Source organism: Stereum hirsutum (assembly GCF_000264905.1).
Source record: "Stereum hirsutum FP-91666 SS1 unplaced genomic scaffold STEHIscaffold_2, whole genome shotgun sequence".
Taxonomy (NCBI): domain Eukaryota; kingdom Fungi; phylum Basidiomycota; class Agaricomycetes; order Russulales; family Stereaceae; genus Stereum; species Stereum hirsutum.
This window is the reverse complement of record NW_006763132.1, coordinates 1,734,948-1,755,743: the sequence shown is the minus strand read 5'-3', so window position 1 is coordinate 1,755,743 and position 20,796 is coordinate 1,734,948. Positions and strand designations below refer to the sequence as shown.

At 50.1% G+C, this 20,796-nt stretch overlaps 9 protein-coding genes across 9 annotated transcripts; 1 reads left to right on the top strand and 8 right to left on the bottom strand.

The window, feature by feature from the left end:
* Positions 1 to 809: 809 nt before the first annotated feature.
* Positions 810 to 5,035, bottom strand: STEHIDRAFT_107732 (uncharacterized protein; the record flags this gene model as incomplete). The annotated part of the gene is made up of 18 exons (XM_007299840.1): positions 810 to 853; positions 1,017 to 1,154; positions 1,211 to 1,212; positions 1,279 to 1,359; positions 1,729 to 1,836; positions 2,122 to 2,267; positions 2,605 to 2,658; positions 2,782 to 2,862; positions 3,212 to 3,247; positions 3,303 to 3,579; positions 3,662 to 3,717; positions 3,853 to 3,920; positions 4,034 to 4,171; positions 4,235 to 4,275; positions 4,301 to 4,398; positions 4,464 to 4,564; positions 4,622 to 4,683; positions 4,968 to 5,035. The coding sequence occupies 18 exons, from the start codon at positions 5,033 to 5,035 to the stop codon at positions 810 to 812; spliced, it is 1,599 nt and encodes a 532-aa protein (XP_007299902.1).
* A 1,417-nt stretch (positions 5,036 to 6,452) lies between these two features.
* Positions 6,453 to 7,934, bottom strand: STEHIDRAFT_128091 (uncharacterized protein; the record flags this gene model as incomplete). The annotated part of the gene is made up of 3 exons (XM_007299839.1): positions 6,453 to 6,755; positions 6,827 to 6,948; positions 7,010 to 7,934. 3 exons carry the CDS (start codon positions 7,932 to 7,934, stop codon positions 6,453 to 6,455), a joined length of 1,350 nt encoding a protein of 449 aa, XP_007299901.1.
* Positions 7,935 to 10,136: 2,202 nt separating this feature from the next.
* On the bottom strand, positions 10,137 to 10,363 carry STEHIDRAFT_49096 (uncharacterized protein; the record flags this gene model as incomplete). Its single annotated transcript, XM_007299258.1, has 2 exons — positions 10,137 to 10,255; positions 10,318 to 10,363. Coding segments are annotated over 2 exons (165 nt in total), but the record flags the coding sequence as incomplete, so codon positions are not given.
* A 2,244-nt stretch (positions 10,364 to 12,607) lies between these two features.
* STEHIDRAFT_48583 (uncharacterized protein) lies at positions 12,608 to 13,043 on the bottom strand (the record flags this gene model as incomplete). Its single annotated transcript, XM_007299212.1, has 2 exons — positions 12,608 to 12,769; positions 12,819 to 13,043. 2 exons carry the CDS (start codon positions 13,041 to 13,043, stop codon positions 12,608 to 12,610), a joined length of 387 nt encoding a protein of 128 aa, XP_007299274.1.
* Positions 13,044 to 13,235: 192 nt separating this feature from the next.
* STEHIDRAFT_48624 (uncharacterized protein) lies at positions 13,236 to 14,580 on the bottom strand (the record flags this gene model as incomplete). The annotated part of the gene is made up of 3 exons (XM_007299221.1): positions 13,236 to 13,545; positions 13,597 to 13,669; positions 14,499 to 14,580. 3 exons carry the CDS (start codon positions 14,578 to 14,580, stop codon positions 13,236 to 13,238), a joined length of 465 nt encoding a protein of 154 aa, XP_007299283.1.
* A 389-nt stretch (positions 14,581 to 14,969) lies between these two features.
* Positions 14,970 to 15,920, bottom strand: STEHIDRAFT_152770 (uncharacterized protein; the record flags this gene model as incomplete). Its single annotated transcript, XM_007299838.1, has 2 exons — positions 14,970 to 15,740; positions 15,828 to 15,920. 2 exons carry the CDS (start codon positions 15,918 to 15,920, stop codon positions 14,970 to 14,972), a joined length of 864 nt encoding a protein of 287 aa, XP_007299900.1.
* Positions 15,921 to 16,800: 880 nt separating this feature from the next.
* STEHIDRAFT_72857 (TPR-like protein) lies at positions 16,801 to 18,078 on the bottom strand. Its single transcript, XM_007299387.1, has 8 exons — positions 17,871 to 18,078; positions 17,788 to 17,807; positions 17,696 to 17,724; positions 17,572 to 17,638; positions 17,414 to 17,506; positions 17,233 to 17,356; positions 17,095 to 17,178; positions 16,801 to 17,031 (listed from the first exon to the last, which is right to left on the bottom strand). The coding sequence occupies exons 1-8, from the start codon at positions 17,974 to 17,976 to the stop codon at positions 16,928 to 16,930; spliced, it is 627 nt and encodes a 208-aa protein (XP_007299449.1). The 5' UTR covers positions 17,977 to 18,078; the 3' UTR covers positions 16,801 to 16,927.
* Positions 18,079 to 18,204: 126 nt separating this feature from the next.
* On the top strand, positions 18,205 to 18,876 carry STEHIDRAFT_144522 (uncharacterized protein). The gene is made up of 3 exons (XM_007299837.1): positions 18,205 to 18,348; positions 18,416 to 18,660; positions 18,711 to 18,876. The coding sequence occupies exons 1-2, from the start codon at positions 18,255 to 18,257 to the stop codon at positions 18,604 to 18,606; spliced, it is 285 nt and encodes a 94-aa protein (XP_007299899.1). The 5' UTR covers positions 18,205 to 18,254; the 3' UTR covers positions 18,607 to 18,660; positions 18,711 to 18,876.
* A 732-nt stretch (positions 18,877 to 19,608) lies between these two features.
* On the bottom strand, positions 19,609 to 20,364 carry STEHIDRAFT_165494 (uncharacterized protein). Its single transcript, XM_007299836.1, has 3 exons — positions 19,938 to 20,364; positions 19,792 to 19,863; positions 19,609 to 19,734 (listed from the first exon to the last, which is right to left on the bottom strand). Exons 1-2 carry the CDS (start codon positions 20,281 to 20,283, stop codon positions 19,832 to 19,834), a joined length of 378 nt encoding a protein of 125 aa, XP_007299898.1. The 5' UTR covers positions 20,284 to 20,364; the 3' UTR covers positions 19,609 to 19,734; positions 19,792 to 19,831.
* Positions 20,365 to 20,796: the final 432 nt, after the last annotated feature.

Genomic DNA, 20,796 nt, shown 5'->3' with positions numbered 1-20,796 from the left:
CAGCATCCCTTTTTGAACTTTCGCTGCAGCAGCAACAACAACACTTCTACGTGATATCCATGATGAACTAGATCAATTCAGGTCCTGTCAACGCCATTCCGTTGGCATACATCAATGGTTGGCAGAGCTTGACGGGATTGCGACGGGCTCTTCTGTTCCAGCGACGACCATTTCGGTATCACTGTGACCTTCGCCGCAGGCCTATAATCGATCATCGCTATTTAGTATTCTCTCGTGAAAGCTCTCGAGGCTCAACACGTTAGGCAAGTGTAACTACCTCGTCGCCCGCAGATGCCACCCTTGAGGTATCCCAATCTTCCTGTAGCGGGTCCTCTTCGGGTTCCTCGCCGGACTGACTGGTCAACCATTGTGTATCCAGAGGCGCCCCAATATTGCCTAGAAATCGGTTCTGAGCGAAGACGAGTTCGGGCACGGCGGTACCATTCTTTCTGGTGGTATTGAATGAGAGTGGACGTTCAAATGACCTAAGGTTGAGGTATAAACGATTGACGAGTAGGTTCGGGAGGCTGTTTTGTTGCGTCCATTACATATGATTCCACAAATTTCCAAGGTCACGGTCAGGGCTGTGGATAGAGTTCCTGAGACTCGGACTTACACAGAGAAGTAAGGGATCAAAACTCCAGCTAGTAAGTCTGCAGTCTCGGGAGAACTCTGTCACCGCGAAAGACGTATTTCAGCACTGTTGCCAAGCATGAGAGATAGAGGAGAGCAATCGCTACACTGACCTGATTTAATAGACCGTTCTAAAAGCAGATCATCAGCCATGAATACTCCCCGGCTACATAGTATCAAGAGACCCGCACCAGTTCGAGAGCAAGATTCACAGAAGCAACTACGGATACAAGTCTGCATACTTAAATGATAGGTTATGATCAAACCAACCAGAAAACCGTCAGGCATTTGACAATCTTACTGACAGATAGTACATGGCTCCTGCGGGTGATATAATCAGCCCAGATGTGAGGACCAAAGGACGACGAGGAGATATTACTGACCATCGCGAAGCAAAATATCGGTGATACTGTTCCGACCATTTTTGTACATTTGTATGGCATGGCGGTACGTTTTTAGGACTGTTACTCCGAACACGAAGGTGTCAAATAGAAGTGGTAGGACTGCAGTGACAATGGTGGCTGCGGATCGGAAGAGAGACTCAGCGCAGGCCACACGGGATGGCTAGGGTACCTACATCTACATTGGAAGTGATGAAGACTTCAGCAACAATAAGTATCACTACCATGTGCCTGCGACTCTCACCTTTCATACAGGAGCGCATTCAAAGCAATCGAAGAACACATTGAGAACAACCCAAATTGGGATCCCGTGGTAGATACACCTCTAGTCAGAACGTTGTCTTGCTGTATTGTGATGATTTGTGAGTTTTCCATATCACTTGAAATGTTACATGGTGTACCTACCCATACGTCAACTCCAAACCTTACCGCGATCATTATTAATGCCACACAAAGTATAAGTTTGCTTTGGCCGCATATAGCATAGACCCTCAGAGCAAACAATACTGGAAGGCCACTTCAGCTCGAGTGAGTGAAGAGAAATGTATTGCGAGGCGACTGACGGCTGGTAGTAACTAGCGAAATCATTGTAAACCATAATGACACCTGTGCCACGACGCGGCATCTAAACCGACAGATTTCAGTGAGCGGCAGTATCTGGAGGCTGAACTCAAACGTTAGCAATCGGACGTACCTCTTATCAGATGCAGAGCCAGGACTGCCCGTCACTAACTCGAGGATGAGGCCCACTCCGTATGAGTACCGGTTCACAAGGAAGATAAATGCGGTCCCAGATGCTTTGCTTGACCAGACGGCGTTGATCTCCATTGGTAATAGTCATACATCCACAGTGCTTATGATCCATGAGATCAACAGGTCTTAGCTCACAGGTCCCGAGAAATGAACGACATACTGGCGGCGGAAAAAAAGGTATAGTTCTGGATGACCCTGCAACTAGGTGTTAGAGCGGTTGGTCTGTGTGCCATGCAAGATATTCGCTTGCCATAATTGGTCCTGAAAGATGATGACTTGCAAGTCGGCTTCAGAGGACATCGTGAGGAACGAGAGGAACTGAGTGAATACTCACTTATCTCCCAACCCGACCCAATTTATAATGAAGTACGTCCGGACTATTTTTGACACAAGATTTCTTGACCCATCTCTAGGAACAGATGTGGCGTTCCGCACCAAGCTATGCGCAATCGTGCTGATGGATAGCAGCCCGCGGCCGAGCTTCAATCAACACGAGGAGGTTCCGTACAGCGAATGAGACGAGTTGCAGCCAACTTGAGACCTTGATATCATGAGTTGACCCAAAGGTGGTTCTATCACTGGAGGTAAAGTTGAAATATAATCAACGCTCTCACGGAACTTTGCTCCCTGTGGATCTACAGCCTGAGGTGAACAAGAGGACATCATGGTAGAGACCACTGGTGACCGAAGTGGCATCATCATAGATGGTGAAGAGTCCCACGAACAAATGAAAGTCTGGTCTGGCAAAGAGGATTCACAAGGAATGGTGGGTGACATCAGGGGAGGCAGAGTAACTCGTCTACATCCACCTACTGACTCGACCCTTCCTGGAAAAAAACTCGAATGACCCGACGGGCAACTTGAGCCCGATCTAGACAAGCGCATAGATGTCTTATCTGTTCTCATATTTAAGAGGCCTGGAGGCTTCCACTACAACATCAAGATCTCTCGTAAGTTCGGGCCATACTCAACCACAACTGCAATCTGTACGCACCGAAGGGACTAAACCATCCTTTTCGTTCAACGGACCAAAGATACGTAAATCGTGGTTGATATCCTGCTGATAGATGATATACTATGCCTCAAAGAGCATTGAAGTTAGTTGCGTGTTACTTGTAAGAAGGCCACCGAGCTCGACATGGATGCACTACTGCCCCGATAGCCTACTTCACCACGAGAGAGATGGTGAGAGGCGAGAGGAACATCACGGATAGTAGCAAAAAAAAGATACTGAAGCAGACTGAGATTGACGTCTTTCCAGGAAAATGCAAAACGGCTCGAGTACGGGGAGTGCAGATTAGTCTACTGCAGTATGCGAACGTGCAAAGAGACCAACACCTGCGGCTATGGACAATCGGGTCTGAAACAAGCTGACTGGCATGACCTGACGAGCTCTAAACATGGCCTTCTCTTTGGATGCGTACCATCTCTATATCATCGGTCCCGTCTCCATGATATATCTGGCGTGGTAGTTCAGCGATGCGCCGACAAGGAATACGAGTGAACGTCACGTACAACTGGGATCAGTGTGGTCGCCCCATTCCCTAATTCTGCTGAGGCCACGGAGTCCTCAGGATTGGCTTCAGCAACTTCGTCCGAAAGTTCCAGCTCGTCATCATCGAATCGGATGTCCCACCACTCTGGATCGAGAGGTGCCCCGATATTGCCCAAAAATCGATTTCCAACGGAGATTGGTCGCGGGACGCCATCCTCTCTCGAAAACTTGGTAGAGCGTGAGTGATTCAATGCTCGAATGTTCAGGTAGAGGCGGTTGATGAGGAGGTTTGTAAGTCTGTGCCCGTTTCAACGGATCAGCACGGTGCGCTGGTTAGGGCGACGACCAATTGCGGAGAAACCCCTGTAAGGGAACGTACACGGAAAAGTACCCTGACAAAACCTCCCCCAACTGAAGCCAAGTCTCAGAAGGCGGCTATGGTGAATAAAAACATCTGAGTCTATCTCGGAGATATTGTGGTTTGATAAATGATCTGACATTAATCACAGAGGACTATGGGCAAATACTCAGGTCTCAGGATGTTAGATGGTCAGGACCGATCATGCTTACCAGCAGGAGAGCGAGGTTTGCAACTGCGACCGTGAATACTATGCTAAGCAACGACCGCCGAGGGTAAGCTTGATAGATCAAATCAACGTAGTGACATGATCAATCACTGACAAGAAGTATACAGTTCCTGGTACGTCGTAAGCCCTATGCTTCGCGGGACGAGGAAGATTAAAAAGCTTACCATCGCGAAGCAATACTTCAGTGATACTCTTCTGACCATGCTTCCGCATTTCCAAAAGGTGTCGGTACGTCTTGAAAACGGTCATCGCGAAAATAAAAGTATCGAAAATCATAGGCAGGACCCCAGTGACGATAATGGCTGCCATAGAAACAGTATTAAGAGCAAGTTACGACCATGTAAAATGCGGCGTAGTAGGCTTACAGCTTTTCGAAGAAGGGAGTGTTTCAGTGCATATAAGTGGACTATAGGTACAGTAAGGCCACTGACCGTGCGTAAAGCCTTTGGTTCCGTATCGAAATCGAGCACTGCGAAAAGTCGGCATACTGAGTGCTTTTGGTGGAGTCACCGCGCTCCAAGGTAGCTTGCTATGATTATACGGCCGCCCCAGATGATTTCAGTGCACCCCCAAAGAAATGTTATAGTAACGCACCCAGATGCCAACGCAGACTCGTACGGCGAGCATTACTGATGCCGCTTGAATGATTAATTGGTTTTGTCCACATATCGCGTAGACCCTTAGAGCTAGAATTACTGAAGAGGTGTTATCGTAAATCGACAGAGACATAGACGTGGCTCAGTGTGACTCACAATTCGCTGCGATTGCTGCGAGAATGATCATGGTTGTTTGGACCGTATATAGTATATCACAACTATATGAGATTGGGAGTCATTAACTATCGCATGTCAGGTACAAGTGCCATGGAATCTACCTCTTGTCAGATGCATAGCCTGGAATTGAGATCACATCGAGTAGATACAGTCCTCCGGCGTACGCATAGCGATTCACCAGGAACAAGATTGAGGTTCCGGTGAGCTTCCTGCACCATACCGCTTCGACCTCCATCGGTAGGGTATGGACGAAATCGAACGTCTAGAGGGCTAGTGGAGTATATGTCAATATCTTCCTTGTGATGAAAGTGCATGACGAACATACCTGTCGCTGAGAATTGAGAATATTCCAAGATGACCCTGCACGAGTGAGAGCGTCACGGTAAGTGTCATGTCAGAGGAATGACAGAAGAAAATGCACCATGAGCGGTCTGCAGAAATAAATTCTTGCAGGGCGGTTGAGGAGGTCCACATGGTACGCTGGGAGGAATTGTAGAGTGACTCGAAGTAACACCCACTTAAGTTATAGTACTCGAGAAGGTCGAAGGTCCCAGAAAGTTCGTAGCAGCCAATGAGAGGGTTTGGTCAACATGGCCATGTCCTCCAACAATCATAATGTAGACAAAAGACACTGCCCACGGACCAGAAGAATACAGAGTAGCAGTGGAGCTACCAATATTGCCTGCAAGATCTGTTTCAACCGTGAGCGCCGCACATGTGAGCATTCGTCCGAGTCCAGAACTGCATCACAATTAACAGATTTATCTTAGCCATTTTCCGCCAAGCAGGAGAACGAGAAGGTACAGCGGCGAGATAATATATAGACATTTTAAGACAGCCCAAAGCCAAATACCGTCGATCCGAGTTGAAAGCTTCAGGGTGAGATCAGTTTTAGCAGGACGTCGTCCTGATCGTGGCTCCGAGTTGACTCGTTGGTGGCACGACAGTGATTGACGTGAGTGTCGGTGTTCAAAGCTCCGGTAGAAAACAGTGATGTCGGAAAATGTAGAAAGCCGATGAAATGTACCGAGTTCAGCCAAGAGGTTCGACGTTGGCTCGTCTGAGTCGTTTAACAAGAAAGAAAGCACTGATGCGGCGTTCCCGTGCGGAAGAAACGACCCGGGATCAGCCGGTCCAATCATCTCACGAGAATTGTGTGGCGTGTGGCGCAACAATCGTTTCCATTCCCTTCAGTTGCCCTTCAGTAACGATATTGGTTCCTGAATCCTCCATTCTTTGAATGCCAAGTATCAATTGCCCCCAACTATGGCCTCTGCTGTTGAGCTCCAGGTTTCAGATGAAATGATCCACAAACTTTGCCTTGACCTTGTCTCCGGCTGCCGAGTCGCTGAGATGAACTCAGTGTGACCATTGAGCAATTTGGGGCAGGGTAATAGACCGTTTATTCGACCTCGATTGGGGCCTCAGGTCTCAGACATCAGAACGCAAATCACCCAATAGTTATACGAGCGACACAGTATTTGATTGTGCCATGTTCTCGAAGCGTGAAAGACAGTACAAACAGTATACACTACTAGTATAAAGGTCTCAACGGTCCGAGTGTGCAAGTGCAAATAACGAAGTAAGCTAAGATAAGATTCAAGGAGATCCGCGTCATAATGGTGTGCATAGAGTCGAGAAGTGCAAGGAGAAAGCTGTAGGATGTAGAACCGGAGAAAGGCAAGGAGTGTGGAGTACTAGCGAAAGAAAACTATGAAGACCCAGACAAAATCAGATCAGTTCGATAGGCAACAAAGGGCGTAGCGCAGTCCGCCACAACTCGAACCAGAACATCATCACCACCCCAACCTCACATCCCAAAGATCCTCGAAATCCCGCCCTTCTCCCCGCCGTTCAACTGCTTCATTTTCACCAGCCTCTCCCTGTCATCGACCTGCTTCGTCAACCTCAGGTGCTCCACCTCCTCATTCTTCTCCCTCAACATCTCCGTCGTATGCCTTGCATGCTCCCGGCTGGCCTCGAGTGCCTCCTCGGCGGAACGAAGACTTGACTGCCATTTCTCGTGAGTGGCTTGTGCGGCAAGGAAGGCCATCTCAGCTTTATGGGCTTCGGCGAGAGCGCGAGCGTGTGCGGTGTGCGCTTTGCCTTCGTCCTATTATCACAAGATATAACACAAATAAGCAATGAGGCGTGAGGTAGAATGGGAGGAGTGTGATGACGAACCTTGATCGCGACTTTCTGCAACTTCTGCACCTCTCCAAGTTCCTTCGTGGCGACGTCGAGCGCTTGCTTCTCCGCCTTGCCCTCCTGTTTGATAATCACAGACAGCTGCCTTCCATGCTTAGCTAAAGCGACAAACGGTGTCAATCAACTGTAGTCCATGACGAATGGAAGCCAGGCACTCACCCTCCTGCTTCTCAAGCTTTGCCTTCTCCTTCGAACTAAGCTCATCCTCTGCAGTCGCTTGCCTCTCGTGCAAAGACGTGTCGATCTCCAACGGCGCCGCGGTCGCAGCCCCATCGACGAACGTACTCCCATTGATAGGCTCCCCATTCGTGTTCAGACTCCTCACACTCTTCGCTCTCCGAGCCGCTGCACCACCAGAAGAAGTCACAGAGCCAGGTGTCGGACTGGCAGCGCGAGAGCTGCGCTTCGTGGTAGAAAATCTGCCGATGGACGCTTCACGCGAGTGAGATGCTTTGGTGGGTGAAGGAGTGGAGACGGTGTTGGTGGTGTTGGTTTGAGCGGGGGAAGACGAGCGAAGGATGGATTTAGGATCTTGTTGGACGGGAGGGTCGGAGAGCTGATGGCGAGTGACGTCGGCGGGTACGTAGGCGTAGTTCTGAGATTGTGTAGGGGCAGCGTTACCGTTGGCGGGACCAGCCAGCTCGTCATCGGGATGATGAACCATGGGCTTCGAGTCTTCGAAGTCAACAGCGGTAGGGGCGGGGGCGGACTTCTCGGTAGTAGAAGTCTCGTGCTCTGGAATAGTCGGCGCCATTGCAGCAGCAACGCTCTGCTTGGGTGGAATAGTTCCGACAGCGACAGAGGGTTGGCGGTTGACATCTGTGTCAGCAGTCATGGTGGTAGGGCTGTCGTGAATATCCGTATCGTTGACCGCGCGCGAGGTACCATCCTCTGCAGCGAGGGCGTCCTTGAGGTCAAGTTGTGGGTCGGTAGAGCTGACGGCATTCTGGTCGTCGTCGTGTGTGTGAGTGTCGGCGAGAGCAGTGGCAGTGAGGGGGGAAGGGGGAGACGCAGTCTCAACTGGAATGGACGTGGATGTGGAGGGTGCAGAGCGGTCTGGGGATGGACCGCCTGGTATAGGCATGTCACTCACAGAACCTGGGGTGACGGCGGGGTCAGATGAACTCTGGAAGAAGTTAAACATGTCTGGAGACGGATGAGTGAGGAGTGATGGTGGTAGGTGGGAAAAGCGAAGATGTGAGCGTGCATGGTTGGCGGCAGGGAGGAGGATAATATAGGGCCGGCTGAAGCACATCGGGAGGCGCAACGGAGGTGGCGCTCAGTGCGGAGTGACGTCATTGGCCTGTCGATCGCCCTCCTCTACTAGTTCGTTCTTTCGCTCCTCTCGCAGGAACGCTACTAGAAAACGCGTACCTTTCAGACGTCAACGAAAATGTGTGTGAGGTCTCTCGTCTAGCAGAACCGACAGGAACCAGCATAGCTGCCCCTTGTAAACAGATGACCGGATGCTCCAACCAGCCAGCTCACTCTGTCTCACGTCGTCTGTGCCTAACACAGAAATTTATCAGAAAAGAATATGACTGAAACCAGTCCCGAGACATACCTGGTATGTTGCACAGCATTAAGAAGAATTATGTCTCGGGGAGCGCGGGTTTCAATGTCTCCTTCTCCTGCCGGCTCGTGCACTGCATGACCAATCACTTATCTCTCTGAAAGAAGACAGACATGAGCCAAGTCGACTGCGGCCTTGTTCCTCGCGAATGGAGCGCGTCCAAGTGGGGATTCATAATTAGTGTATGATGATGTTTCTGTAGATCCTTGTCTGCACTTCGCCAATATATCGCCGTTCGAGGACGAGCGAGCTGAGAGTTCATACTAGCCAGGTCTGGCAGTGCTGCCTGAAGGGATGAATATCGCTCAATGTGAGTCCACGGAAAGGCTTGAAAAATAGAGTGATCAAGCTCTGTTTGAAGTAGTAAATATGTGTGTGCCTACGAAGGGTGTAAGAGAGGAGTGTGTTCGCAAACAACAACTTGGAGAGATCGGGAAAGGCAAGACCGCAAATTGCCGTGACTGCAAGGGTCCTCACGCCACACGCGTCACTGTTCGTATGTGGCGCAAGACGGCTCCTATGTAAAAACAAGTTCATCATGCAGGGTGAGCGTGCACGGGCAACCTTTCCCTCAGGGTGTACCATGTTTCTACTTCTCAAAATTATATAACATATAACACCCCCCATATACATGCCAAACCCCCACGCATTCCATCAAAACGACAGCTTAACCATACCTTCCAAGCCCTCCTTCGCTACTGCCTTCAACCTGCTCGCATACTGTCTATTCTTACCCAACTGAAGCTCAAAATGTAGTTTACGGATGACTGCTTGGTACGAAGTCGGCCGTTGGGAGAAGACAGTGTGGAAAGCTTTGAGGCCGAGCCTTATGCGAAGATATTAGTATGACGCGGAGATCGGGTGGAATTTTGGGAAATGGGAGGGAGGAGGGTCTTAGGTTTGGGGTGCATTGGGTAGAGTTTTACAGGGGGAAAAATGAGAAGAAAACGTACCAGATGACGGCCTGTTTCTGGATCTCGCATTTTGCGCCGCTGGCTATAGCTACCCTGTTCGTTGCTTTCTGTCGGATAGTCGAGTACGTATATCGAATCACCTGGCTGATCGTGTCTGTTCCACCAACAGACACATGAGCACCAAGGATAATCACGATTAACATCTCTCTTTGCCTGGCCATAATTAAACGACGGAGAACTCACCATATACAAATCCGTAACTCGAACCCTTGACTTTGCTAGTGCCGAGCTTACCAATGACGCCCCATGCCTTGAGGTAGTGATGCATCTTCATCCCTACGAGGAGGAAGTTCTGGTAGATGTTGATGTTGATGGTGTGCGGAGAGTTTAGGTCGGTATCGCAGTAGATAATGTGGCTCCTGGCTTTAGCTAGTCTGGAGAATGAAGAGGGCGCGGTGGAAAGATGGATAGTGGTGAGCATGAGCAGAAGTTAAAAGAAGGGAATGGGAGGTATAATGAAGACACGTACTGTAGCATCTTGTGCAAGAACGTAGCACCAGCCTTTCGGCCTCTGTCGACAGTCAGAGAATCGACGGTGTCTTCCAGAGCCACATTGTCAGGCTCGCGCCAATTCGTGATAGATGGAGAGAGTGCAAACTCACATGTATCATTGTAACGCATATAATCTGCTCGAATGGAGAGATCCAACGTGTCAATCAGAAAACCACACCAAGGAAAGGCTATTCGGCATGAAGGAACAGAGTCGATACTCAGTGCGGGCTGCAATCAAGACAGACGATCATGAATAGCGATGCGTACATCCTTGCTTGGGTTCAATGATGTTGGCGATTTGAGTATCGTGGTCGAAGTTGGTCAAGGTTTTATCGCGGGAGATGAAGCAGCCGTATTCAGGATGGCCTAAAGGCAGCAAGTTGTTCAACATACAGAATGTGACTTTCAAGCTAGACAGACCAACACACCTCTGTTCATGACTTCCAAAAATTGTCTTGCTTTGGAGAGGTCGGTGGTGATGAAGAGATAGTCGTCAATCAGTCTAAGGAGTACCTATACGAGAGGCATCTTTCAGGACGCCACATCTGTAAGATCAAAGGGAACAAAAGGCTCACACTCCCAGGATCCTGCGTAAACTTCAAAAGGTTTCTCTCGAGGTCTCCGTAGAAGAACGAGCATAACAGCGCGGAAAGAACGGATCCCTGAGGGATTCCAACCACTTGACGATAGTAGTCTTGCCCAATCTATATCCGTGTTCGCGTTAGCCGTCCGACATAAGAAGAAGCCACGCCAAAAGAAAAGAGACGCACCTTGACCATATTTTCTGTTATATGCTCTTCCAAGAGCTCTAAGACCTCCGCCTTTGAAGATGTGTGGTACAACACCTACATATACATCATAATCAGGGTCAAGTCAAAAACTCCGCAAGATAGCTAGCGAAGTATACCTGATCGAGGAAGATCACGTTCTTTAACAGCCCAGCAAGCTGAGCCGCATATTGCAGAAAGTGCGGATGTTCCCCTAAATGATTTCGTATAAGTCATCAGCAGGGAGAAAGAAGAGGGAGGCCTACCGTCAGGCAGAGCTTTCTTGATATATTGCCGCCTGATTTTGCCTGATTTTGGTGCAATCTGTCCATATCGCTGGAGGAGATACGAGTCCTGTAACCCAAATGATTGCATCTCTGTTAGCATATTTCGTGTGTGTAGATGACGTCATGATATATACCTCGGAGATGATCAGGTCTCGCAGTATACTGAGCAATTTTGTTTGGTCGATGGTATCAAAACAGGCTTGAACGTCGACCTTCACGAAGTACAGCTTCGGGCTAGGGTCACACAGGTACCAGACATCAGATATGGAAGAGATACAGAGAAGAAGGAGGAGGATCGTACAGTTTTCCGTCGGGGCTGTCGAATGCGAGTCTTGACTTGAACGCCTTCAGTTGACCATAGATCTCATTAGGACCAAAGACCGATGAGCCCAAGAGCGCAGGCTGCGCCTCCTGTTCCAGTGGTTCAGTCAGTACATATGCCATTTTTGCAGAAGCATGTGCCTCCAGCTTGCCTTTTCGTAGGATAAGATCTTGAAGGTAGCCTGCAATATGTCATTCACCGACCTCGATCCCGAGCCCTAATTATCGTCACTGGTCAGCTTGTGAAGAATCACAGTGATGGTGTGGCCGCATTATGCAATACGTACACTGCTCTGTGTCTTTTTGCGCCTGAGGTTTACGATCGGTCTGACGCCGGTTTCCTTCGGAAGCAGGCGAACAAACGAGAAACCCAACTTGCGTTGACGAATAATCTCTTCCGCTTCCTCCTACGAGTTCAAGCAGTCAGCAACAAGTCGAAAGTCGAAGGAAAGGGCATGGCGGACGCACTTCTTCAAGTTTCTGAAATGTATCTGCACTTAAGCGCTCTATGAGTGGCGCACACAGTGCGTTCCAATCGTCTTGCCGGAAGTAGAGGATGCGATTTCGGAAAGCTGAGGATTCTGTGACGTAGAAAGTGGTCTACGTTCAATGGGATGAGCCTCTCATTTCAGCAAAATCAACTAGGGGTGAGAGGGTGCCACATACCCGCAGTAAAGGGAGCAGAAAAGAACTGAAGTACCAAAACAAGAAGTCCTCCAGGAGGTCCCGGCGTTTAAGTAAGTCGGAAACGGGAACATGGCCGGACGTTGGACTTTGGCCTAGCCAGGAGAAGTCGGAAGTTTTCAGGCCTTGTATGATCTGGTGGAGGGTGATGTTCTCGTAGCGGCGATACGTGATGAACTCCTTCACACCTTTGATAAATCACGTTACATGACGGTCGTTGCAAAGAAAGAGGAAGCACCAACGCTGCATCACAAGCTTGAAGTTAGAGTCCGCGCCCCATATAGCTTTGGGGAAAACGGCCTTGGTCATCAAAACCGCATAACGAAAGACCTTTGACCGTGTCAGTTTCTCTACGTCGCTCCTCAAGTGGTGCTGGACAAACCTGGGCGTAGCTGCATGCGAATTCAGCAAACCTTGGCTTGCTCTTTACTGCGCTGCTGCCTTGCGTGGGCTCCCCCGGAGCGGCACGAATGGTGGAGGCAAGAGAAACGTCTGCCGGGTTCGATGATAGTTGAGACGGCATGATTATCGAATGTTCAGACATGAGTTCCTACAAAATATGTCTTAGTATGTGCTGCCATAGAGCACAGCAGATACCTACTAGGATGACGGAGTCGTCGAGTTTCTTCTGGTTTTCGTCTTTGAGCTAAGATTTGGAGTCAGTTGACTTGATAACGGGGACGTGAGGTCAAAGGAACCTTAGACGGGCATGCGAGGTCTCTCAATGCTTTAGGATTACACTTGCCGTTCATCCAGATCATCTTTTCCAATAAGGCTAGGACGGGCTTCACCCGTGTTGGCGTTTTGCATGACCATTTTCTCTACGAATGCTGGACATGAGTATGAGAACCGTGCGATAGAGGAACCCACATAGCAACATACCTTGATCTCCTCCGTTCGATCAGCATAGGTCGGCCCTTGTTGACTTTGGACGATCCATGGGTCTAGTGTAAACACACTCGCAAGGCCATACTGTCGAGGAAAGACGTATTTCGACAGAAGACGAGCATTATCCATTTGCTTTTGAGGATCCGGTAGTTCGTATGGAAGTTCTTGCTTCTGATCGCCGCGTTTACTCAGAGACGACGGGTTCATGATGTTCAGAATGTCTAGTGGTGTACAACGTGAGAATCTCTGCAAAGAGGGGGATATTGGTGAGACACACACGTTTAGGAGGAAGTCCGGCTATGATTCTGGTCGTGCGAGGAACGTAGTCAGGTCTCGCATAAAATAATCGCATCCTCGGTATCAATATGTCGACAGGCCTTCCTCTAAAAGCATGAAATGTCAAGGAGATAGCTTCAAGAAGGGTAACATAGCCACACACTTCTGATCGGGCTTGGTTGAAGGTTGTCGTGCCACTCGGGCACGTTTACGAGGGGGTTCTGTGGTGGGGTCTTTGGAATGATGTCGCTTTAGATTTGTGTCAGAGTGTTGGGGAGCGGTAGATTGTTCCTCCAAGAGATCATTCAATTGCATGTCTGGTGGCCTCCGGTGGAGAATCATGTCGCCGGTGACCTGACAAAGGCAATCATTTGGCAGCGCAACAAAGATGCTAGTTTCGGTGAGCAGATGCAACATCACGTCCTCGCCTACCCTGCAAAGATCTATTAGACGTTGAGCATGATTCAAGTTTATGAAATCTTACCGCTTGAGGAGTCGCTCCCATTCTGAGCTTTGAAGTGCGGTGACAATGGTGTTGACATAGTAGTTGGTCACTGCTATTCGCGTCATTCCCCGGTTCCCTCTACCTTTGTCCTCATTCGACTAAAAACAAAATACAATGGATTAGTGAGTTAGATGATAATGGTTACCCTTATGGAATAAATGTCTTACTTGTTTGTACCCTTCAGTTAGAACGTTCTTTACTCTCTTCGGGACAAGTTTCACGAGTGCTCGATCTATAACCTGCCCTGACTACACTGAGCTCCCCTAATTAAGCGTATACAAGGATTAACGCGTACCTCTGACATGCGAACCATTGGTTCTGCTGCTTTCAGATGCGGCGTATCAACTCCAAGGGATGCTTCTGGAAGCGCTACGAAGGTTTGAGTCAAGAAATCTTTGAAGGGCGACGGGTCGTTCTGTCGAAGTAGAAGTTCAATAACAGAGGATTGCTCTTCAAAGGCTAAAAGCCCCGAAATGTAGGATTGTAGATCCGTCACTGTTCCATAATATGCCTGAAGGATGGAACGGGTGATTCTATGGGTGGTTGACATAATATTGGCGGGTGTTTAGCAAGCAATCTGCTGTCAGCTTTGACAGCGCAGGTAGTCTCTGGATGGGAAAGTGTTGCAATATGCGATGTTGGGTATGTTGCTGTCGTGGTCCGTGGACAAGCTGGACAACTTGACCGCGAAGCTCTAGACTGGACGCGACACAAACGCGGCACGGTTTGCGCTCGGTTTGCGCCACAAGCGCGTATGCACGTGATCGGACCACACTGTGGCCCTAGTGGCACCAGTTCGACTACCGTGACGTCCACCACGAAACGTGCATTCGAGCAAATCTCTCATCTTTCCGAGAAGCAGGCTGGAGAGAAATGAGCACCATGCCACGAAACTCTATAGCAATTCTCACAACGGGAGACTAGTAATACTAATACAGGGGGCAACAGCAAGGCAACAGTCATCAGAATTCAGAACACGATAGCACGGGAAAATTGGGAGAGAATATAACTACAAGATAGAAAGAAAATGGTGTGAAGAAGGTAACGAGATGGAGGAATAGAACGCAGAACCAACGGAGGCCGATTATGGTAAGGAATTGCGAGTCGGCTGGAGAACGAGGTCACTGAGCGAGTACGATAGCGAGAATACTAGGAAAACACGACCAGAGGATAGCAAAAGTAGGGAAACACGACGAGAGGATAGCGGGGTTATCATAGCTAGGAAGTGGGTTGGAGTATTCAGTACAAGAACAGCGTAGAGAGTTCAACACAGCAGATTGATGAAAGAAAACAATAGGCAATGCCCGATCTAATCACGATAGAAAAGACAATAAACGATGCATCACCGACCCCTAATAAGGCCTTGCCCTCCTGGACGCCCTCCCCTCCGCCCTGACCGACATCTTCTCCAATGAGTTCGTCAGCCGATAGATCGCACCCTCCGACATCTCACGGGTTGACCAGGTCGCCGGCTTGAGGAGAGGGGAGAAGGTAGGCGTGGACTGAGTAGCGAGCACGACATCGTCGTCGTCGTCGCTCTCCTCGTAGTCGTCGGAGACGTCGGTGTCGGAGGAAGAAGAGTCGGGATAATGGACGGTGTTGTCCGAGAGTGAAGCGTTCTCCATCTGAGTGATGATCTCCTTCATCTGCGTGTCCTCCTGCCCTGCGACCGTGGAAGCAGAGCGAGGGCGGGACGTAGCACGAGAAGGAGAGGCGCGCGATTGGCGCGCTTCAGAGACGCGTCGAAGGGTTGGGGATGGGTAATGTTTCTTTGAAGAGACGGACGGGGCCTTGGGAGAGCGACCTTTTTCGGTGAGATGACGTTGGGCGCGCGTGAAAGAGGCGGCGGCCCTCTGGCGCAACAGACGTTCCTGCTCCATCTCCACTAAGTCAAGCTCTGACTTGTTGTCGACATCGTTGCGATCGACCATCTGGATGTCGGCGGCAGCGATGGTTTGGTTCAGATAGGGTTCGGGGGACGGGAAACCGAAGCTTTGATAGCATGCTGGGGGTGTCCAATGTTCACCGTAGGACGCGATCGACTCCACGAAGTGAGCATGGATGGACTTGGAGGTTTCGACTTCCATTGGAAGCAACGATGCGGTTTCCATCGACGTCTCGTACTATGAGAAGGAAGTTGTTCAGAACGGACATGCCAGCATACAGAAATAATGAACACGACGGGTGGCGTCAGTGCAGAATCAACGCACCTCATTGTAGGAGTAGGTTGGCACGAAGGGCAAGCCTCTGCTCATGCGAGCGCTGCGGAAGTTTGTGGGGTTTGGGCTGCGGTATGCAGACATATTGTTGATAGAGATGGAAGAGGGGTTCTGGGTTTAGAGGATTTGAGGGAGGAAAATGGACTTGTCAAGTCGCGGTGCAAGAAGAGATTTAGGAAAACGCGGTGCGTCGAGGGAGGCGGCTTTATATCTCTCCCTACCTGCTGATAAAGCGCAATCGCAGTAAAAGTACCGCCCGCCGTCCTCAGCTGTCCTGCAGCGATAAGTAGCCTCGCTTTGACCCTTGGATGGCACCGACCACGCGTGCTCACCACGGCACGCCTATTGACGCGACCTTCCTTTGTGCTCGAAGCATAATAGACGAGCGCCTACCTGCAGGCACGACCACGAGACAACAAGCACAGCCGGATGAGACAGGACTAGACGAATCGGCATGATGATCTGGATGTCCGGAAGAATTCGAAGAAAACAAAGCGAGAAGCTGCACATAAACAATAAACAACGCACTTCTTGCGCACACAGCCTTGCAGTTCGACATTGTTGAGCAGTACATCTACCAATTGTTTGCTGGCGAGTATGATAGTTATGGGATATTTGCGCGTTGCACAGATGTTTAAAGGGGCCATAGTGTAGAACACTGACTAGGGTGAGAGAGAAAAGTAGCTTGTAGCTTCGTGATATCGAATTCGATAATGCACGAGGCTGCGGTCCCGCAACTGAGTGGCGCCAGGGCCAAGTGATTAGTGTTGAGTGGCGGAAACTCGGTAGACATTGGAAGCAACAGTGAACAGCTTCTGATAACTCAGCTCGCAGAAAAACTGCTTAGCACCTATCCCAAGAAGATAAATCAAAGAACCGTCCTGCATGTCCGTGCAGCCTTTCCATGCAGATGTTCGAGATCCATGTGCAGGAGCCCGTCACCGGGGTATGCTCGATCGGACGACAAAGCAGTTGTATATCACCGCCATCGACGTTCGTACGAGAAAGATACAAATGAACACGCACAGCAAAACGGCAGAGCAAAGTAAATCCGTAGCCTCTATGGCATAGTCAGATACACGGCATGATTTTCAGGCATCATCGTTGAGTTCTTCGATCTTCGCAGACTTCACCTGCTCCACCAGACTTTCCGGAGTATCGTCCTTCAGTGCACTCTTGTCCCGGCTGAGCCATCCTGAGAAAATGGAGAGCCGAAAGTTAGACGTAATCGCCATGATGAAAAGAGACGAGAACGAACCTTTCAGCTTCTGGTTATGCTTGCGTTCTCGCTCCTTATCCATGGCTCGTAGACGGGCCAGCTCCGCTTTGGCAGCAGGTTCATCTGCGAACGATTTAGCTGGGGTACAGCGGAGAATAGGAGCACACGATGACGCACCAGCTGGGCTTTTCTTCATGATGTCTTCCAAGATCTTTTCCGCGCGCTCGAAATAACCTGTTTCTCCCAGGGCTTTCGCTCTCCGGAAGAGAGCTTTATAGTTATTCGGATTCTTTGCAAGAGTCTTGGAAAAGGATTCGTGAGTGGTCCATTGGAAAATCGCGGACGTCAAGGAACAGACCTTGTCTACACATTCAAGGACTCGTTTCCAGTTCGAATTCTTTATATGGCAGGCAGCCATGTTTGCATAGATCTTCTCAAGCATTTCGTCGGCCTAAATACGACCGAAGTGGCAGATGAGCGGATGAACGACGGGGAAGTTCCCGATGGTGCATTTACCTCTGTTTTCTCCTGAGTCTTGTCGCCAGACGAAGAGTCACCCCCAAGTGCCGATTGGAGACCAGACCTAGATATATAACATATGGATGGTGTATCTTCACGATCCCGTAAGATCGGTACTCACTTGTCTATGCCTTGCAGATAGAGCAGTGACTTTAGCCACACATAAGACGCCACATTCCATGAAGTATCTTAGGGACGAAACGAAAGCCTCACCATGTGATAAGCTTGCAGAGCTGAAAAGTAGAACACTTTTATTAGTGGCTGCCAATGGGTATCGCGACTATCACTCTATGCACCTTGCTTCACCTCTCCAGCTTTGAACGCTTGATCGCCGACATTCTTGTGCTCCTTCGCAGTGGCGAGCTTCACCAAGATGGGGTTTGTTGAGCCGGCCGCATCCATGAAGGAGATCTGGATAAGAGAGCTGGTTCAAGAGATGGTGTAAGAGTTGTGTCGAGAGCGACTCAAGAGTTGTAAAGGGTAGACCTGGGTGGACAGACACGCGGAGAAATACACAGAAATGTACAGAACATATATAGGCGCCCTAGATAAAGCGCCTTTAGCGCCCTGTCACGGCACGTGCTGCTAGTCACTGAACCAAGCCTCGCGAGGACTGTCGGCAGCGACGACGACGACTCGACACACATACAACTCAACTCTGACGACTGCCTTGGCCAGCTATGGCACTCATATCCACAATGCTCGGCTTTTCTGCGTTCGGTGTTGCTACTCGTTGCTGGGCCCTCGGTATTCAACACCGTCCTATCTATGACTGTATGTTTTGTTGTAATGCATGTTTGCTTCACCTGCTCACGGAGTTCGACGGTTGTAACATCTACAGGGCCATTGGGACATGTCCTTGTTGGATTAACTTTCGGTGGGCTGGGATATGGAGCACATCAGTGGGATATAAGGGCGTCAGAAATTCTTGCGGAGAAGCGTGCAGAAATTGCGGCACGGCGACAGAGGCAGATCGAGCGAATTGAGGCCCAGGGTCAGGCCGTCCTCGCAGAGCACGCACAACACTCATAAATTGGGGGTATGGTGGAGCACTGGGGCTAGTGATTGAGGAATGCATCAGACACGGTGAGTGGCCAACGAACATTCCGCTCGTTCATTCTAACACTCTTGAGCAGATATAGAATTCTCATCGTTACACCATTCATCGCGCTTTCGGATCTCTCAATCAGTGTTCTGGTCCGCTTTATCTTCCCATGTCCCTACGTCCTAGGAAGGGGCGTCCTGCAGCATCCCACACAACCCCATATCGCAATCCAACTATTGTGCAATGCTTGGCAGCCCGATTGTCATTCCTCTACTTTCTGAGAAGCTCCAACTAAGTGCTCGCGACTGAGCGTCTTCGCGGTGCGCCCTTTCCTAATGTCTGTGTATCTGTATTGCACCTTGCGCCATAAATCCGGGGTGGTAGAAGACTGTCGTCCTTAGTACTGCAGTCCGTCGACGGGTCTCGTTGCGCCCAGATGCTTCCTTTGGGCACAGTTTCGTAATGTCTGCCAAGCTGCTGATCTGATCTTTGCGTTGAACTCTTGAGCATGGGATCGCTTGCGACTTTGCACTCATGCCATCAACCAATGCCATTCGGCGGGTAGTTGGAAACTGGGTGCGAGAACACACTACCCTATGTCTTGACCGGTCCTATCCAGGTGTTTTCAGCTTCCTGTTTACCTAACCTGTAAACGCAGCCCGCTCAACCGGAAAAATGTCTCTTGACAATCAAACACACGGCGACCATGCAACTGTCGAACATCCTTCGACGTTCCATTGCGAAGGGGGGTTTCCACTTTGTTCGGCGCTGGATTTCTCACCAAGAACGGTGCAGTGACAGATGCAACTCGACGGTGTGCGGCGCGGCATCTCGTTCCTAGTACCCACCCATGCAAAGTCACAGCTTGGCACATCATGGCTTCGACCATGCATGGACTTTTGGGACAAAGTCTGCGCCTGTCTTCAAGGATCATTTCCACGGGCATCCAGGCAGAGCTTGGCCAGTCTCAGACTCGTAGTTTTCGAAGTCAGGTATCGGACAATTCATCACACCGGACGAGAAACGAAAGTAATAATACAATAATACGAGAAAACGAGGGAAGGAATTCTGCCTGCTTCCTGCAATTTTGGAGCTTCAGTTGCTAGTGCTGCTTGCTGGCAAACTAAAGGTCAGTTCCCTTGAACAGTACACGAGGCCGTAAAGATACTCACCATTGCCAGGAAGATCTCCTTGGAGCAACACCATGCGACATCACTGTGGTTCTCTCGAGCGCGCGGGCCCATCTGAGGGAGGACATGTGCCGCAACGTGTTGTGTCAGGCGGATGCGATGATCAAAGGCCAGGCAAGTAGACTCACGGATGATTGTGAGGTGTTGAGACGTTGCAGTGATTGCCTCGTTGGCGGAGGCGTTTATGGACTTCGTCCACGCACGAGCGTCGTACATCAACGGTGGTGGGAGCGAGGTGAAGTGTCCCTCAGAGTTGCGGACCGTCACCGTCTTTGGCGGTGTTACTTTGGCACGTCCTGTGAACAGAACATATGACGGAAGAGGGGTTGTTGAGGTGGATGGCGACACGGGCGAGTGTGGTGGTGAAGACCCAACAGACTTCGAGCTCGAAGCTGCTGAGTGCGGTATCGGTGAAGACGAGCTGAAGTTCTTCGTCGTGGTGGAAATATGTTGCCTAAAAGCCTGAGCACGCATTGTGGGCGCCGATTCGCAAAGCAGACGAGCAAAATGCGGGGTGCGGGGAAGGCGAACAATGCGGTGCTCCACAACGCCTGGAGTTCAAGGGAAGACAGACATCCCGCGCTCGCAAGTCCGAGACGATTTATGTATCATTGTCCGGTGCCACATCGGGTAAGACCGTTGACCCCAACAGGTCGCACGACAACTATCTGGGAGGGATCGCGACTGTCTCGGGACCCCGACTTAGCCCCGATGGTCAACTTCTGGGAACGAAGAGAGTAAACAACAGTACACGCTCCCATCCTGCCTAGAACGAAAGGTTCCGGGTAACAAGGCGGGGCGAGGCGCACGGGATAAACAGGCGTTTAAAGGGAGTCCGGTCGAGCTCTGCGGGATGGTGATCACGGGGTGTGGAACTTGACAGGGAAGTCCTGCATGTGAAAGTATACAGGAGCACAGGCAAGAGACTCGTACACAGCAGTGCGGCCAACTCATCGTTCAATGCTAGATACCCATGATATAGAGGTG